Source organism: Accipiter gentilis, chromosome 9, assembly GCF_929443795.1.
Source record: "Accipiter gentilis chromosome 9, bAccGen1.1, whole genome shotgun sequence".
Taxonomy (NCBI): Eukaryota; Metazoa; Chordata; class Aves; order Accipitriformes; family Accipitridae; genus Astur; species Astur gentilis.
In genome coordinates this window covers 4,963,661-4,978,592 of record NC_064888.1, presented here as the reverse complement: position 1 = coordinate 4,978,592, position 14,932 = coordinate 4,963,661, and the positions used below count along the sequence as shown (strand labels likewise).

Below are 14,932 nucleotides of genomic sequence, written 5' to 3'. Positions count from 1 at the left end.
GTGAGCCAGGAGTGACGGTCCAGCCAATGCAATCTGGCTCGTGCTGTTAGGAAAGAACACCTACCCCAAACGTGTGCCAGTAATAGAAATAGGGTGTACTTCTACCAGGCATGAAAGGCCTGTTTCCCACTTGTGAAAGCAGCATTATATTTTAGATTTTAACTGGAATTTGAAAATCAAATGAAAACTTTATTTTCTGGGTGTTAGACTGCTTTAAAGCTTCAGTCTGTATTTTAGTGGGATTTGTATATTTAGGTTTTAAAATTTGTATTATTTCAGAGGTGATTCTGATTCTTCATTGCGGTAAGAAATAGTCCTTAGCTATTTAAAGATATTTTCCCTTTAGAACCAATGATATTGTGGCTCAGTCTCCATGCTGTGAACTAGGTTATTTTAGCTCTTTGTTATTTACAGTTCTGAGTTAATAAACATTTAAAAAAAAAAAAGAAAGTTGGTGGGATTTGGATTCGTTTTCTGAAATAGTGAAATAATTTGAAAGGAAAATATCTGCAATGTTAGGACATTTTAAAGTTTGAGGTTTTTTTCCCCATATCTGTTGCAGCTAGGGCTCAGCCATCTATATTCTATGGATAGTTGCTTCCTTATAAGGCTGTAACTCTGTTCTAAAAAAGAAAAATATTACAGCATTTGCAGATGCATTATGTGAAAGTGTATCATCTAGCTCTTCCCTATTACTGGTGCAGTGGCTTACAATGAAATAGATGCTGGTGCTGGTCTGTGGTCTTGTAAGGGTGAGATCGTCTGTGACCTCAATTCTTTCCTTCAGACAGAAATGTTCCAATTCAAACACATACAGAAAAATTTCTCCACTGTGTGGAGTCAGAATAATGACCATGCTGATTCATGTAACTTAAGGGGAAAAAAAAAAAAAAATCTTGAGGAATAAGGTAAGCTTTTTTCATGTTGTGGCCTGAAAAAAGTAAAGAAAAAAATATTAAAGCTGCAAGGCTTCAAGAGCCATCTCTCTAGATGAAAATCTGTCTTTACCTTAGGAAGACGGTGTTAATTTTGGATCGATTACAAAGATATATTTTTTCAGCTTCAGAGTACAATGGCCTTTGTACACATATATTTTTCTGAATTTTGGGATAGATGGGGAAGAAGCAATCATAGGATATTTAACTCCTAATGACTAATTTTTCTTCAAGTAACTCCCCAGCTGAATTCTTGATCTTTTGTTCCATACTGGAGTTGTCTGGGGAGTTACTAGGCTTCAGGATGGATATTGAAGTCCTGAGCTGCTTTGTCTTTAAATTCAGACAAAGAAATTTTCAACTACATCTGAAGGGAACAATGTTTATTTTCCAAAAATGTGTTCAAAATAGTTTTCCTAAAATGTACCTCTGCTTGAGTTGGATGCTCTACAGACGCTTAATTTTTGTGACTGTAGCCATGTACTGTGTGAGTTGCAGCAGGAGTCAGAGGGAAAGACTTGTTGAGAGGTATCTCTGAGTGTGGAGTATTGAGTTTGGGGGAAAGAGAAAATCAAATGAGCACAAGAATAGTAAGATGTGGCCTTTCTTATCAGTGAGCATTTATTGTCTTTCAGAATGCGTTGCTTCTGGTGAGAGTAAATGGCCAGAAAGAGCAATTGAGTGCTCCAAATTGGTCTGTTGAATAATTCAAAATAGTTAAAAATGACATAATTGGCTTAAAGATGCCTTATCAGCCCATCTAATGCCTCGGAGGTTCCCTGGGGCTTTATGCTGACTGATCGGGTGGGTTTTTCAATGTGGTCAATGCTGCTGCTTATCATCTGTTTGTCTGGTGGAAGTTGCTCATCTTTAATGCTACTGCCTGTGGCTTTTGGTTTTCTTACTGCCTTTCTGTTCCCAAATAATTGATTTGAACAAATGAGTGAAGAAAAATGTTAATTGCCCTTTGCACTAACTCCCAGGTTAGTTGAAAAAACAACTTGGTGTGTAGATCTGGTCAGCTATGGATCTACAGAACTATTTCAACCTGTTCTTTCAAGATATAGTTATATATATCTCAAAGCTAAGAATAAGGTAACTCATGAATTGGTATTGGTGTGGGCTCCAGTACCATGGTTTTATTTGTGTTAATGATTTGGAGGAATCATTAGGAAGTCATTGTATCCTCCTGAACACCTAAAGACTGGAAATAAAGCTAGAAAAGAAACTGCAGTTGTCCTGACCAGTTCCTGAGTTGTTGCCCAAGGGAAATTAGTTACAATGAAAAATTCTTGATTCTGAATAATGTCAAAAAGGATGGCAAGGAGATAGAAATCAACGAGAGATAGAAATGCAGCAGAGCACTTGGGGAAAATCCAGAAACGTTTTTCTCGTGTAAAGACAGGCATTGCACCTTATTAAAAGCAAACAGTCCTTTAAATGGTTTTGATAACCATTGCAGGAGGAATATTGCATTCATTTGAGGCATCTTAATTAAGGAGGGAGTGGGGAAATTTAGAGAAGCTGCAGTCAAGAAGGGTAAAATTGGGGGGCAGAATAAAAGAGGGGGAAAAAGGAAAGGCTAAGTTTAGCTAGGCAAACTGGTGTCTGCTGCCTTTATGGTCTGAAAGTTTCTGAAAGATCTAAGTACAAGACAAAAAAGTGAAGTGGAGGTTGTACAGGCTGATGTAACCACGAATAACGGGGCAGAGTGAGCAAGGGGGGTCAGGATGACTCTTCCCCAATAAATCCTGGTCAGAAACATCACGCCCAAGAGGAGAGGCAGAAATAATCTCGCTCGGGACCAATAAATTCAGGCTGCCCGGAGATCAGGGACACAGATCTTAATGAACATTTCTTCCTGAGCAGGAGCAGGGTGAGCTAATTGTCTTCGGTGCCCTCTGGTTTCTCTGGCTTGGATTCATGTTTGCTGGATTTAAGTGTCATTACAAGTAATCAGAGTTAGATGCAGATCAGAGGAAGAAATGGGCTGAGTCTCTCATTAGCTAAAGGAATGAAGTAATTAAATTTGCCCATTTAAAGCCACTTTCATCCCCTGTCTTTAAAAAATACTGACCCTGCAGATTTTTGATGTGGAACAGTTCATTTTAATTTTGCAAGTGATGTTCTCCTCTGAGACTTTGATAAACTGCTCTTGGAAATGTGTACTTAGAGAAGGGAAAGAAAGGAAACAGCCTTTGTGAGGGGTAAGTTAAGTATCTTGCTTTCTCTGGTCACCCTGTGTCTGTGCAAATCGGACACAGTGGTATATGCTTCCTTAAAGAAAAGGGGGGGGGGGCGGGGAACAAACCCCAAACCCCAATTTTTAACAAGGAGTAACAAATTTTTCAATCTCAGAATATACATCATTGTACCCTGGCAGAGAAAATGGGGGAAGAAAGATGAGATGTGTAAGTTGCTATTTTTCTAGCATCTTGTAACTAGATTATTTTGTATATTCCTCCTTTGCCTCATAGAGGAAACAACTCTTTCCATGCAGTGCTAGATTTTGGGGCTAATAAGAAGAAATTGCATCCAGTCTTTCATGCAGTACTTGCAATTAAAGTGAATAAAATTGGATATCTTGTTTAAACATTAAGAGGGTAGTTGGAAGGTGCTTAATATTGTTGCTCTTCAAGGAAATGGGGAATTAATCACTGGAAATGATGGATGGACACAGAGGAGGCTTTTTCTATAAATCCCTTTAATTAGATTGCCGCATTGGAGAGATTATGCAGTTGGTGTTGGGGACAGCTGCTCCCCCTGATTACAGCTCAGCTAATGCAGAATTAATGAGGGACGGTGAGCAAAGGTCTCCTCGTCCCAGCAGGCAGGACGGAGAGGCTGGGTGGAGGCACGGCTTCTGCTGCCGCGTGGCGTATGGAAGGGAAGGAAGATAACCCACCATGTGCTGCAGGCGATTGCCGTGGTTATAGGAGACACGGCTTATGCACGTGGTGTTTGGAATTTAAAGCCTGAATAATTGGCGTGAGGAAATTGGAAATCCAGAGATGATAACAGCAGGACTGTATGTGCTGTGTATATCAAGGGGCTAGTGACAGGCTATTCCTGCCGTTGAGTTTAATGTTGTTATACATCTGTTTAAGGCACAAAGTGATTGGAAAAGTGATCTCATTAACATGTTTGCTGAATCTTTTTAGTGATAAAGTGCTACAGTTTATTATAGCAAGGGGAGAACACGATGTAAACGTCTCCTGGCTTTAAATTGAAGCTGTAACTAATGTACAAAATCCAGTTCAGTTAATTCCATATTCATTTCTTTTTGTCTGAGTGATTCCTCTTCGTGTCCCCCGCTCCTGCCCCTCTTTGGGAGTTGCCTTAACGTAGAAGGGCAGTTGCAGAAACTCATTACTTTTTAAGCATCCGCAAGAAATATTAAAAGTTGATTGCAACAGATGAGGTTAAAGGGGGTGAGCCTCACCGGTGATCTACATCCTGCTGCCAGGTTTGGGTGGGGAAGAGCCATCTTCAGAACAAAACAAGGGGCTAAGTTTTGATTGATCACTTAAGATGACATCCTAAGCACTAGTTATAGCCTAAAGGATTCCCTAGAAATGCCAGCAAACACCAAAATTCCTGTAGGTGGTATGCAGAGCAAGATAAATTCTCATATATTAGCTTAATTTGGAAAACAAATTGTGACACTGTGTTGTAGCTCTAAACGGTGATGGGTTACAGAGCCCAAAATGGAAACATACTGAAATTCTTTGATGGGATGCAGGGGAAAGAGTGTTGTTTTGCTGTGATAGGTGGCTGTGAAGTGATGCTTTTGCAGAGTTCTGGCTAAATAAACCATGACAACATAGACTAAATGCAGTGAAAAATAAGGTACCGCGCCGTCTTGGGTGCATCTCAACTGGTGAGCTCCAGCGTTATCTCAATGTTATAACTGGACTGAGACAGAGTTGGTAATGATTTGTTTAAATTTGTACAGTGAGACAAGAGCTGAGTCTGGAAGAGAATTACCCAAAGTCTAGGTCTGCTCATCACCCACAGGCTGCTTCACAAAGCATGGAGAGTCCTCTGTAGCGCTGGAGAATGTCCTCTGGCCAAATTGGTATTGTACCGTATGGAGCAGGCTAGAGGTCTTGCTACAGTGTCATTTTCTGTTGATTGTCATTAGACATATCAGATAGTGTCTTGATTTTGTGCTTTTTCCACCTGCAAATGGAATAAATTTTGTTCAAGAAACATCTCCTCCCAACCTCCTTGCTGAGACCTTTGGTAAAAGGAACACTATGAAGCTCGTAGGTAGAGGTTCCCAAGACCTGCATTTTCTTATTAAAATTGCAAGAATTATGGAAAATTGCTTTTGGATAAAATCTTTCTGAACTTGTGCTTTTTTCTTTTTTTTTTGTTGAGCTTTAGTATCTTCATTAACTGGTCTTTGGTTTTTATTTTTATTTTTTTTTCTTCTTTTAATGTAGCTCCCCAGAGGAATTTTGAAATCGCCTTTAAGATGTTTGATCTGAATGGTGATGGCGAGGTGGACATGGAAGAGTTTGAGCAGGCAAGTTGAATGACAGGTTAACTTCTTAATGCTATGGCATCTTAGTCATAAGTGCAGCACTCCCCTATGATGTTACTGTGATTTATATTTGTGGCTAGTGCTGGTTTATATCTTTTCCTTCTATGCTCTGCCATGTTGCCTCAGTGCCTGCTTGCTTGTGTTTTTGGTGGGTTTTTTTAACTGGATATTTCAAGACATAATTTTTCATTCAACGCAGACAACTGTAAGTATAAACTCTGATTTCCTGTGACTTTGCCACTGAGATATCTTTACAAGATGTCACCTCCAAAGTAGATATGGAATTTTTTTCACTGTACTGATGTCATAGGATTTTGATCCTGTTTTCTTCCACACCTTTCACTGCATTCCTTCATTTTGTTTGTCTTCAGAGAATAACCAGGGTGAGTCTGCTTAGAAGAATTTAGCCACTTATTTCAATGTAATGTAAAAACGTGTTTGACAGCGTATTTTCATTTAGTTTCTTTCCCCTCCTTCTTACGAGGTTTCATCAACAGGGAGTTTGATGCAGGCTTTTTAATGAGCTTCACCTACGTGTCTAATACTGGTGAGGTCTTCCTGTAAGCTACAGCGTATGGTTGTGTTAGAGTGAAAATAGATTGAAGAGTCAAGGTGTCGGTGGGGAAAAGATCTGACCTCCCCAGGCAGAAGTGTATGGTTTTCTTGCCTATGTAGAAAACAGCCTTAAGGCTTTGGAAACTCATAAACATCCTGAAGTCACTGTATATTAGCTAAGCTCCATGTGTGTGCTACTCGTGAAAGGAAAAGTAAATGTGTTTGCAAAAAAGGGAACTGGCTGGTTGGATGAGTTGTCACCATCTCTGTTATCAGAGAACAAGGTAGAGGAGATACAACACTAATCTACCTAATATTCATGTGGCCCCTGGCACTTCTGTGACACCATGTCCCTCAAGGCTGTATGTGTAATGGGCAAGTGGAACCTGCTGCTTCTAGGCAAAGGAAACGAGACTCTCTGGTTAAACTAATAACCTGCCCTTTCGGGTTTTTTTTAATGCTGGAGGACATCTGTATTTGGAGAAGGTGAAAAGCTGTGTACTGACATCTGAGAACAAAGCAGCCCTGAATAATCTAGTTACAAATTCTTACTCATCGGCTGATTGAATGACTAGTTAACTTCAGAAGACTGTCTGAGAGGTCATGCTTGGGACACTTACTATAAATGGGAAGAACTAGTGACAAAGCAGGTCTGTTAAATTAATCCCACCCCCTCTTCTAATCTTTTGCTGTCATCCTTCTTAAGTTATTACCTGTGGGTATGATGTTGTTGTTATGAGTTTGCTCCAGAGCTGTGTAATATATCTGGTTAACTGTACGTTTTTAGATGCAAACTTTAGACTATGAGAAGACTAGAGTATGTTTATCTCCAAGAGGATATCCCTTCATGTGACAGCTTGTAATATAAACCCAGGAGTTTGTTGATTTTCCTTCGAGTGGAAATTTGAATACATGGTTGTGTCCAGGTGATTGTGCTGTTTGGCACTGCTTCCCTACAAACTACTGATTTAGCTATGAAAAATTCCGAGTTTCCTGTTTTCCCAAGTAAAAAATACTGTTCTTCCTTCTATTTGTATAGTGCATGAATATAGCACTCTGCTGCAGCTATCTGATAATATTGAACAATTCAAAAGGTGTTTAACAGTAGTTACTAATGTTCTAGAGTGAAATCAACTATGGAGATAAATGAATTTAAGAGAAGTGGAGAATGGTTAACAACCTACTAAAAATGCAGCGATGCCGAGGTACTAACGCAGGTGTCGTGTTTGGCTTTTTTATTAGCCATGTAAAGTAAGAAAGAATGTTTCATGAGGATGAATGTTTCGGAAGCACTATGAAGATGAAGGTACAAAATTGAATTAAATTATCTCAAATCATCCGGTAAGCACAGGGAAGTTATATGTACGTTAAGTCATATAAAAATCCTTAGGAAAGGGAATGTATTTTTGTTAAGCTTGTTACATGCGTCACTGCCTCTATGTAAAGGAATAAAATTCCTGGTTAGTATCAGAATATTTTGGTGAAGACTGATCTTCCCAGAGCTTTCAAGTCAGAGGATGAAGGAGCTGTTTTGGAAAGTGAGAAGAAACTGGCAATATCTTCGCAGATATCACTGTAACTGATTTGCTGCACTTCCCAAACAGAACTAAAGCAAACACATAGCTTCAGTGGGAGGCACATATATAACATTATACACATATATAATATAACACACAGAATAATTTATATGATAAATAATCTTTTTCACTCCTTGCGGAAATGCCTCAGTAAGAGCATGAAGGATGGCAGGGTTTGCAGATCTGTCCTTTAAACACCTTACCTGGCAGGGGCAGCTAGAGCTGGCCCTTCCAGGGGATTATGCCACTAGAGGTGGCATCAGTTTAAAAGAGCAACATCGTTTTGGGGAGAACGGGAAGAAAAAGAAGGGCAAGAAAAGGCTCCTCGCAGAAGCATTGTACCGTCCCTGCTGGCTGTGAGCACGTGGGAAAGAATTTCATACTCCTTTTTCAGATGTCATCCTTGGAGACAGCTAACAGCACGTCTCTCTTCTCATTAATGTCTGAAAAACCTTAAAGAGTATTCATCAAGAAAGAAAATTACTTGCAGTAATTTAGCTAATATGCAAGTAAGTTGGAGGCTTTAACTACCTGTAAGAAAATACTGAATTTCTTCAGGCTGCACTGAGGAGCCTCAGATTTCTTCCTCTAGTTGATGCATATGGTTAGTGAATAGTGCTGAACAGTTTGGTGCTTGCATCAGTATCACCTTCAACTTTTCATCCTTCAGCATGTAAATTGTTAGTTTACTCTTCTATTTTTAATTAAGAAGTTGGATGAAAATTAGTAAACTCGTAGGCAGTGTTAGTTTTTTGATTTCTCTTCAAACTATTAACTATTTTCATTGATTTCCGCCCTCCCCCCCCCCCCCCCCCCCCCCCCCCCCGTCTGGTGCAAAAGATAAAACGGATCACAAACACTTGGGCTTTAATAGGTACAAAGACAGTGAAGCATCTCTGTGCTTCAAGGATGCTTGTACGATCGATGAGCCATGGGGGAGGACAGCACTGGCTGGGCTGGAGGACAACTTCTTGCAGTGGTTGGCCTGCCTTTCTGGTTATTAGAAGGATTACTCAAAATAGGGACCAGCCGAATAAATTTTGGCTCCAGTGCCCACAGATGGATTTTCAAACTGTCCGACACTTGTTATAGATGGGGAGAGAAAAAGAGGGGCGTAGGATGCTGTATAAATCACACCCGGGAAAAGATGCTCTATCAAACAGTCTGCAGTGTGGTAAATACTCGCTTCTGCAGAAACAGGGGCAATTTTCCAAGCTGGTCATAAACTGCATTGCTTCAGACAGTTTATAAATATTTGTCTCCAAAATGTGTGTGCAGAGCTCGCAGTTAAAGTGGAGCACAAAGCAGAATAAGGAATTGCTATTTACAGTACAAAAATCCTTCCTCGCATCACAGTGCATACTTAAAAAAAGCAGCCCTAAACCCTTTTTTCTGTATTTTTTTCCTCTGACTTGACTTGATCTTCTTTGTAGTGGAAGAATAGCCAATAGTCAGTGGTTTGGAGGCAGTGTTTCAAGTGAGGTGAGCCTGGCGGCAATATGTGGCATTCTCCAGAGCTTCCCCTTTGGGGTTGTTCCAGCCCTTGTTCTCTTGTTAGGAAAAAATTGAACACTCCATATACCACGATAACGAGGTTTTGGCATCCTTTTGACAGCTGGAGCTCTTGGCAGCTGTTTTCCTTCCTCCCTTCCAACTTTTGTCAGCAAGAGGAAGAGGCTGAAGGCAAAGCAGCAGTGTTTGCTGGAGCTTTGGGAAGCCTGTGCTGTTGAAGCTGAGTGCCGGGCAGCACATTGGGCGGCTTCCCCCCCCTCCCCCCCCCGCCGCCTTTCTCTCACTCATTATCCTTAATATGAATCCTCTGCCTTGTTGGAAGAGATTGGCTATTATGCAAAGAGTAACGCTGGCTTCTCATATCACTGCAATAGTCATCCAGATGGGCAAGTGCTAGGAAGGGGTAGCGGGATACTTGGGGATGGAGAGAGAAGGGGAGTGTGCATTTGACTTGGCTGCCCTCTTAAATTAGCCACAGGACCCTTAAAATAACAAACTGTTGGATTTTTCAGGCTGTCACATCCTTCAAGTTCAGCCTTTTGCCATATCGTAGAGGGTAGGGAATTTGTCCTGCATGTCCTTGCCCTGTCCCTTTGAGAAGGTACAGGGTGCTGCTGAGAGCTCAGGGAAGGATGATGCTGTTTGCTTGCATGGTTTGTTAAAAACACTGCTGTTTATAATATGTGTTTTCACACTTGGCTGTCTTCGTGCATATACCCTGGTCTGCTGGTAACTCGGACACTTCTACATTACTTGTTATTCTGCTGGTGCTGCTGCTGGGGTTGTATTTGGGCTGATGCAGCTTGTGGGACTTTTGGAGAGCCCTTTGCTCTGGGTGGGTCAGCCCCTGCCTGCAGCTCAGCTTGCCGTACGGCCCCAGTCGGAGGAGCTTCCAGCCATGGAAGAGAGCAGCAGGCAGCAAGGAGAGGGGTGCCCTTGGGTGGAAAACCCCTGGGTTTGTGCACAAGGAGAAAGGAGGTGCGATGGGAGCTAACTGGGGTTGGTGTGAGCTAACATGGATGTGCAGTAAAGGAGGAGTGCAAGCTCCAAAACATGTGCAGGCTTTTTTTCTTCCCCGCGGTTGCCTCAGCTTTGTCTCCTCCTGCAGCTTTGCTGGGAACGAGCTGCTCTCTGCTGACCACGAGTAGGATCAGCGTTAGAATGCTTATCTGCAAACGGGGTGAATTTTTTCTTAAAATTCATTTCAAGCATTTCATACTCTTCTTTCTTTAAAGAGGACTGAAAAAAGCAAAGCCTAAGTTCAGCCAAATTTTTGAATTGTCATATTTTTTAAGAATTATTTCAGACAAAAAAAAATAACAGAGGATGACATGGCTGAGCTTTGAGTACCTCGTACTGATACTTGACTAGTCTAAGTCCCAGTGGTGTTTTTGATGCTAACATCCTTCCTCTTTTAGGTCCAGAGCATCATTCGTTCCCAAACCAGCATGGGCATGCGCCACAGAGACCGGTCTACAACGGGGAACACCCTAAAAACTGGCTTCAACTCTGCACTGACAACATACTTCTTTGGGGCAGATCTGAAGGGGAAGCTGACCATCTCCCACTTCCTCGACTTCCAGCGCAAACTGCAGCATGATATTCTGAAGCTTGAGGTTTGGGTTATTTTTACATATGGGGAGGGCAGTGCAGCATGGACTGTGCTGCATGATGTGGTTTCTGGAGGAAGAGCAAGAGTGTGGGAAGGGTTCAGAGGGAATTACTACAGCTGTGGCTCATAGTACTCACGGATCAAACATGTTGTTAAATTTCTGATGAGCATTTCAGTGCCTGTGGCACTCCCCAGGAACATATCCAGCCTTTGTCAGTAGCTGCTCTTGTGGAGCTGCAGCAGCAGCCAGCATGTCCTGCCTGTGTGTCCCTCCACCTGGTGCTTGCCTTGCTGTTGCTTTGGCACTGCCAATGGAGGTGATGGAGATGCTTTAGAAAAAAACAAAAAACAATAGAGTTTGTGAGTGGTCTGTTACTACCTTACTAAGGAAGGTTTGTCTCTGTCCTAATGAGTGAGGTGTGCCCTGAAGGACCAGGGTTTATAACATTCCCAAAACTCTTCCATCTCTGCTTCTGTCCTCTCCTTGTTTGCTTCACTATTCTGAATATTTCTGCTATGTAAGTGTTCAAGCCTTGTTTGAATCCTGCTAAATAGGTGCTCTCTGTTATGTGACCTCTATCATTTACTCCTGGATTGATGTGCTTTCTAAGAAATGGTGTCCACCTCTTCTGAGTTTATTACCTTTCAATTGAATTGAAGGCCTCCTTTTTTCTTTGCTGTTACCATGAGTTAACAGCAGCTCCCAATCTCCTGCTCCTAGTCACACTAGCCTGAATTTAAGCATCAAGCTTCAAAATTTGGTTCTTCTAAATAAAGTGAGTACGGGACTCCTTGGTCTATGTCTTGTCTCCCAAATGGAATTGACTCAGAAATAGTGCCCTTCTCTGCAGCAGGCTCAAAGGTTTGACCTAGCTTGAGCAAAACCAGGCTTTTATTTGCATCAGAAATGAGGATTTGTGTACAAGAAGATCCCACCACAACCATAGCCTGTTAAGACAACAGTATTCAGAGCTCCCTGCTGCCTCAGTCTGATCTATAAATGTCCATGTGCTTAGGTTATGTGATCCAGTTAATGAACAGCATTTTATTAAGTTCCTCTTAAGTCAGTCGTTGCAAACTTAACCTGAATTTATTCCCTTTTTTATTTGGAGTTTTATGAATCTAAGTAAGAAACTGACCCAAGGACTAATTTTTTTTTTTTTTATGAAGGTAATTGTCCAGTTCACTGACTTTATTTAGCTGGTCATTAAAGCAGGTGGTGTGGCTCTGCATTTGCAGGGGGGAATAGGCTGGTTGAAGGTAATGTTCTTTGTGAACTGGAAAGCGTTGATTCCTCAGTGCTTCTACAAATTGAAACAAATGAAATACTTTTTAAGGTTAAGAAACATAAGCTGAAACTCGAATGCAAAGGGAAGAGAAATAGAGATTATTCTATCCTTGTTTGCTGTTCTGCTCCAGTTTCCCCCGCCACGATCGCTCCAGGGGCAGGCAACTAGGAGGCACTGAAGTATTTCTGACCCTGTGCTGGAGTCCTGTGCTCCCTCCACAGGTCCCCACTTATCTTGTTAAGAAGCAATGGGTTTTTTTCAGTTGCATGGTACTTGTTCTTCTTTTCCTCCTGCAACAGTTTAATATTGATTTAGTTTTTAGTGTTGTCAGTCAATTGTGTGTCTTCTTGGTGAATGTTAGTTGCCCTTCTAACAAGTTAGTTAATTGGGGACAGTGCAAGATATTTATGTCTTGGTAAGCTAATGAGTATCATAAACGCATCGTTACTGAATTCCTGACAGCACCCTTGAGCACAGTACCATGCTGTGCTTAGCATTACTGATACTCATTTTCAATGAAAAATTGACCTGTACAACAGTAACAGTTCTGTTCTGCCAAACGTATTTTTTTCCTGAGTTCATGATACTTAAGTACTTGATTTTTCTGTTCATAGTGCTTGTCAATTTAGGCAATACAGGCCTATTTCTGTTCTCAGTGTTACGTAACGTGGCATGTCTTTTCTTCTGCTTTTATCTCTTTTGACATGATCTCCCACCTTCTACCCTTGCTTCACATTTGATGTGTTTGTTCACGGTTAAGCAGCTTTTCACACAAGCGTCTAGTGGGTTTGCATTGCTCCTTTTCCAGGGACTGCTCTAATGAACTCTGCCACTTAAAAAACGTGGTAATTCAGAGAAGAGACATTCCTCAAGTATTTAGCTTGACCTGTTCAAATCAGAAGAATGTGAGAAGTGGCATTAGGAAATGCTGTGTTACAGAGCATCAGGTAACTCACGTAGCTGATTTTTAATGGCTTCCCTTGTTTTATGCATCTGTTTGGGTAAGGAGCCTGTGAGCACAGTGGTCCTTCATCAGCCTCGTGCTTCACGGTGGACAAGAAGGAGCAGAAAAGAGCTGATGGCAGAGCTGCCAGGGGCTCAGCTGAATTCTTGTACCCTCATATGCTCATCCTTTGCTGACTTAGCAAAATTAGTACATGATCTGAAGCTGGGATGTTAATTTGAAAACTAGTTTTTGTTCACATTTGGTGTCAAAACCCCAGAAGAGGCTTCGGGGAAATGCACTTCTGAAGAATATCTCCTGGGGCTGGTGCAGTACCCAAGTGATACAGTGCCTCTGTTCTCAAAGTGGGATGCTTGCTTTCTCTCTTCTGAAAGAAATCTACTTTAAGTAAGACCTTTTTTAAAGCTCTTCCCTTCAGCTCAGGATCCAGGCATATCTGCAGTTAATACGCTTGAGAGCCAGTTTCTGACTGTGAAGGTGGAACAATAGTTTCTGACCATCTGAATCTACTTTCCTCTTACTGATTTTGGTTCATTTTTTTTCTTAACAAAATATTTGTGCATATTCCTTGTTAAGATCAAGCAGAAACTTTCTCAGAGGAATTAAATCAGACAAAGCCCTGAACATGTCAATTTTCCTTATGGCTGAAGTGCTGACAGCATGCTTAAGTAACCATGGCCTGGTGTTTTCTTCTTGCATTCTGCCTTTTTTTTTTTTTTTTTTTTTGATGAAAGTACATTTTCCATCATTTTATGGAAACTCGGCAATCAGCTCAGTTGCGGGAAAGGAAGGATGAGAAAAGTAACCACAGCCAGAGGGAGAGGAGATGCTTTTAATGGCTTATTACAACTTTTTTGTGGTTTGGCTACTTTGAGGAAGCCATGGCCTTCTTGTTGCATTGCAGGGTGGCCCGGCTTAGCTAAGGCTGAGCCACAGGAACCAACCTACTGAATGGGGCAGGCTCCTGGCAAAGTCCTTGCTGTTTTCTTACTGCGTTCACGCTGCCTTGCATTAGCGTCTATGGAAAGACTTGCTTTCTTCTTGTCGCTTAGTGTGACAAACGGTGACGAGTTTGTCTGGACAGGCTCTGTAGCTATAATGTGTCCTGTTAGGACAGGCGGTATTGGGGTCAAATGGTGTTGGGTTTTTTTGAGTGAAAGCACTCTGTGAGTTAGGAAGGTGGATAGGGCTTGAGGTAATTGTTTATGCTATTTCTGCTTGTTAATGTCTGTCCTAGGTACTCCTGTGTCCTTGGTGGACCATGAGGAGTCCCAGCCAGCCTGTGGGTCTCTTCCAGCCTAAGTTTTTCTATGATTCTGTAAGTGCGTGTAGAAAAGATGTGTTAGCCCTTTGTTCTCCACATCTGTGTCACCCCTGAAAGGCAACACAAAACCTGCTAATAGGAGTGATTTAAACTCCGTATTTAGTCGTCTTTTATCTCCGAAGGTCTTGTTCTGCCAGCAGTGGGATATGGGCCTATGGTGTAAAACCTTAGTAAAGAACTATTTTTTTTTTTCCAATTTGCTTGCAGTGAGATTTCCGTAGTGCATTGTTTCCGTGACAGTTATTCAGAGAGGGCATTTGTTCTCAGCTGAATTGGCGAAGCAGGTACTAATCCAGCCCTGTGCCTTGTAGGTGTGGGGCTGTCTTCCTGGCAGGAGATGCCATGGTTGGAGAGGCAAAGTTATGCTCCATGGCTTTGAGCAACCCCATGTCTCAGTCTGGTGTGATCTGGGGTCTGTGTTTTGAGGTGGTGGGTGGCAGGTTCCCATGGAGGAGCTTGCCAGATAGGTTGAAGAGTCAGATCCTTGTGCAGATGTGTATCCTTATGCTTAAACATTGGGATCTTTGAAGTTTCTTGTTTACTGAAGGATCAAGGATGCCCCAATAGCGGTAGCTCTCAAGCAAAAGATCTTTTGAGCACTGGAGCAAAGAACTC

At 41.7% G+C, this 14,932-nt stretch overlaps 1 protein-coding gene across 7 annotated transcripts in view; it reads left to right on the top strand.

Annotated features, from left to right (window-relative positions):
- MICU1 (mitochondrial calcium uptake 1) overlaps window positions 1–14,932 on the top strand; it is a 106,917-nt gene that overhangs the window by 60,812 nt on the left and 31,173 nt on the right. For all 7 annotated transcript variants that reach the window (XM_049811053.1, XM_049811052.1, XM_049811054.1 and 4 more), the window contains 2 exons: window positions 5,384–5,466; window positions 10,547–10,744. In XM_049811053.1, the coding sequence (XP_049667010.1) occupies window positions 5,384–5,466; window positions 10,547–10,744 (281 nt within the window). The remainder of the gene's footprint in view (window positions 1–5,383; window positions 5,467–10,546; window positions 10,745–14,932) is intronic.